The sequence below is a fragment of the Macrobrachium rosenbergii genome, chromosome 47 (genome assembly GCF_040412425.1).
Source record: "Macrobrachium rosenbergii isolate ZJJX-2024 chromosome 47, ASM4041242v1, whole genome shotgun sequence".
In the NCBI taxonomy this organism is placed as follows: Eukaryota; Metazoa; Arthropoda; class Malacostraca; order Decapoda; family Palaemonidae; genus Macrobrachium; species Macrobrachium rosenbergii.
Genome location: NC_089787.1, coordinates 24,763,560 through 24,767,687, shown reverse-complemented (window position 1 = coordinate 24,767,687; position 4,128 = coordinate 24,763,560). Strand labels below are relative to the sequence as shown.

General features: G+C 42.2%; 1 protein-coding gene across 1 annotated transcript; it reads right to left on the bottom strand.

The window, feature by feature from the left end:
- Nucleotides 1-332: 332 nt before the first annotated feature.
- LOC136830676 (golgin subfamily A member 6-like protein 7) lies at nucleotides 333-2,676 on the bottom strand. The gene is made up of 2 exons (XM_067090310.1): nucleotides 760-2,676; nucleotides 333-359 (listed from the first exon to the last, which is right to left on the bottom strand). The coding sequence occupies exon 1, from the start codon at nucleotides 2,307-2,309 to the stop codon at nucleotides 867-869; it is 1,443 nt and encodes a 480-aa protein (XP_066946411.1). The 5' UTR covers nucleotides 2,310-2,676; the 3' UTR covers nucleotides 333-359; nucleotides 760-866.
- Nucleotides 2,677-4,128: the final 1,452 nt, after the last annotated feature.

Sequence of the window (4,128 nt, the reverse complement as noted above, 5' to 3'; positions counted from 1 at the left end):
ACGATGGCCCCCGAACCACCGTCCATCCGCTGGCTTCTGCCTCTGCTCCGGTCTTCTCTTCTGTGTTTCCATCTTCCAGGGCCAGTGAAGAGACGATGGCCCCCGAACCACCGTCCATCCGCTGGCTTCTGCCTCTGCTCCGGTCTTCTCTTCTGTGTTTCCATCTTCCAGGCCAGTGAAGAGACGATGGCCCCGAACCACCGTCCATCCGCTGGCTTCTGCCTCTGCTCCGGTCTTCTCTTCTGTGTTTCCATCTTCCAGGCCAGTTGAACCACCGTCCATCCGCTGGCTTCTGCCTCTTCCGGTCTTCTTCTTGTTTCCATCTTCCAGGGCAGGTTCTTTAGGGCATTTAGCTGCATCTGAAAAAAAAAATGGATTTAAAAACATGGGTGAATAAACACGGGAGAGAGAGAGAGAGAGAGAGAGAGAGAGAGAGAGAGAGAGAGAGAGAGAGAGAGAGAGAGAATTAGTAAGAAATGAAGAATATGACTTCAAACACACAAAAAAGAATGCATCCACTCACCCACCCACCCACCTACCTACCTACCTGTCTATCTCCCTTCCCACCCACCCACCCACCTACCTACCTATCTATCTCCCTTCCCACCCACCCACCCACCTACCTACCTACCTATTCCCCACCCTACTATCCCCACATATATACTCTACACCCACATACACATATGCTTTCACACTGAAAAGTGAGCGCGCTCACACATCACTCACTCACATATACACATACACAAAACACCCACATACCTGCAAGCCTGAAGTCCACTCTTCTTCATTCCATTCAGCTTCTCTTTGTCTCTCTCTCTCTCTCTCTGTCCCCTACTCTTTCTTTTTCAGCGTCCTAGGTCCATCTTTCAGTGATTTCCTTTCCATAGCCTTACGAATTTTCTTCTTCTTTCCTTGTCTCTCTTCCTTTTCGTCTTCATCTTGTTTGAAGTTTGTCTTCTCTTCCGGGTTTCGTCCTGTCTTTGACCTCTTCTCCCTCTTTTGGGCCACCTTTGAGCCTGCGTCTTTTCAACTATCTTGCTCATCTCCTCCTCGATCATCTCGTCTATGACCTCAAGTAAGTCGACTGCTTCTTCCTCAGCTGCCGTTTCTTCCTCCTCCTTGAGTATCTGCTCTAGTTCATCGAGTAACTCCTCTAATTCTTCAAGTAAGTCACCGATCTCTTCGTCAAGTATGTCCTCCGAGTGTGAGAGTTGTTGCCATTCCTCGAGAAGTGCTTCGCCAGGTTCTTCCCACATACCCTCGTGTTCAGCTTCACGTTTGAACTTTCTCTTGTTCTTCCACTTCTTCCAAAACTGCATTTTATGCCCTTTCCTTATGAGCTCGTGTCCAGTCTCCTCAGGCGTTTCGTTTTCATTGTCGACTTCTTCTCTCTTCAGCTCTTCGTGTCCATTTTTCTCTCTATTGCTCGATTCTTTCGAAACTTTTTCTTCGTCTGCTTTTGTTATCGAGTCGCTTTTCCGCCTCGCGTCTTCCTCGAGCTTCGTCAGGTCGCCAATGTCGTCTACCTTTACCCTGAAGTCTGTCTCAATCTCTTGGGCAGTGACCGTCAGAGCCGTTATTTCCCCCTTCAGATCTTCCAGACCGTTTTCCAGAGAGGTTATCGTATTCCATGCCTCTCTTTTCTCTTTCTCTAGCTGTTCAATCTTCGTCTGCTTCTCCACATTTCCGTTCTCGAGACGATTTCGATCTTCTGAGAGAAGGCGAATTTTCTCTTCCAGTTCACTTTTCGTCTTTTTATTGTCGTCAGTCAGAGCAGAGACTTCCTTCTGCAGATTTGTGATCGTCCTCACATATTGCGAAATTTCCTTCACATGCCGTTCATTATCAGTTTGCAGTCTTCTGTATTCACTGTTTTCCCTTTCCAACCTTTCTGTCTTTCTCTTCATTGCCTTGACTATCTCGTGGGTGTAATTCCTCTTGAAATCCTGTAGGAGTGAGGGCTTGGGGAACTCGGTTAGATATGGGTCGTCAATCGTTTTTACTAGAATTTCCAAGAATTCGAAATCAGAGTCCAGATCACTCTGGCTCACGAGCGAGTCTTGTCCGCTTGTGCCTTCAGAATTTTCAGTTTGTCTTTTCAACAAAACTTTTTCGTTTGCCGAGATTTCCTGGTCAGGTTTAAACGTTCCGGTAATACTTCCAAAGTCCAACAATGTTCCTAAGAACAGGGCCAATTTATAAGCAATATCCATGCAGCGATTGCCTCCTCCAATCCTGCATCCAAACAATTGTGGTAGTCCTAAAAGTGCTAGAACGATATTTACAACTTGCAAGAACTTTGACATCATGCTGTTTGTTGCCAAGTAAGACGGGTGAGGCTAAGGTTAGTTTTAGATTCCGACACCAAGCTTAAACTGGTTTCGTCGGGGATTCCGGAATCCTCTTCTTCCTTCCTTCCTCGAAGTCGGAGAGACGATGAAGAACTTCCGTCTTCACCGTCTCTCTGCCTCCGAGGAAGGACGGAAGATGATCACGGAATCTCCGACGGAACGAGTCGAAGCGAGGCGCTGGATTCCGTCTCTCTGCCTCCGAGGAAGGACGGAAGAAGATCACGGAATCTCCGACGGGACGATTCGAAGCGAGGTGCTGGATTCTAAAAGACCGACCTCATCGGAGTCGGACGCGCCGATTTTTGTCTGTACGTGAATGCGTTCTATGAAAACGATATATTCTATTTTCGTTAAGATCATTTTTTATTATTATCGTGAATAAAGATTTTTCTTATACATTTCAAAAAGTTATGCTTTAGTTTTTTACACTGGTTCCTCTCTCTTTGCGGCAATATCTTTTTTTATTTTTTCTAAAATTGAAATATTATTGAAAATTTATCATAAACTTTTATTTTTGTACGGAAAATGACAATGTAATTTAAACACTAGTAAAATTAGGAAAAAGACCTTCTTTAGTAGAGTTTTTGTTAAACAAAGTGGCAGTTTCAACAGCATTTATTTTATATAGCAAACGCTCAATTCGTCTTATCAATTACTTTTCTTGCGCTGGAATGGTCGCAAGCAATTGTCCGATATTCATATCCGGTGGTTTAGTGATGCGTTGGAGGTAGTTCTAGTTAGTGATGTGTAGGAGGTAGTTCTAGTTAGTGATGTGTAGGAGGTAGTTCTAGTTCTCATAGAACTACCTCCTACACATCACTAAACCACCGGATATGAATATCGGACAATTCTTAAGTGGGAGAAGCAATGCATATTCTAATGTATATTTGTGTCTGCCTGCGGCATAAGATTTTTAAGCAAGTGTTGCTGCAAAGCGCGGGACACCTTACGAAAAAAAAGAAAAAATCTGTGTGTGGGGCCCCTTGTAATATTTACACTAATGCAACAGATATAAACTGTAAAGGTTTATCAGTCCTAAGATACTGCTTTCCACGTAGTCATAATTTTTTATATTTAGGCAATTATCACAACTATTTCAATTTTCCTTGTGTAAATTAAAAATTTTGTAAAAAAAAAAAAATTTTACAGAAACGTACTTGACTTTAACGGATCATAGACCTACTGTATATTATATACCACTATGCTATGCAGGTTTGCTAGGTAACCTATTGGTTCTTGAAACTTTAAAATAAATCTAATAGACCTAGGAGAGCTGTTAATCAGCTCACATATCATAAGGATGCTGCGTTGTAGTTACTTTTTTACCTTCGTAAACTCGGGTTGCAAATCATATTGGTTGTCTCGGACAAGTGTGCTTTTTATTTCCAGAAGAGGGGAGACTATATATAATAATTACACGTCGGTCTTGCTCGTCCATTCTCGGATGATTAAACCAGTCACCAGGGTAAAGTTTCAATTCATTAAGACGATAAGATTCAAGCTTGAACCAGTCATCGAGCGCCATATATCAATAACTATAGTACTGTTGGTACAGTGTTGCCAAAACGTAGTTAACCACATTTTTATTACTAGATTTTTAAATTAAATCTTTCAGGAATAAAAACTTGTCATGTACGTACCTGTTTTCACTGATTCTAAAAACGAACAATTCTTTAATCTTATATATATATATTAATATATAATATCAAACGTTATACATCAACTTCCAGATAAAAATGTTTGCCTACCTTGGTGGTTTAAATTGCCTTGGAAAGGA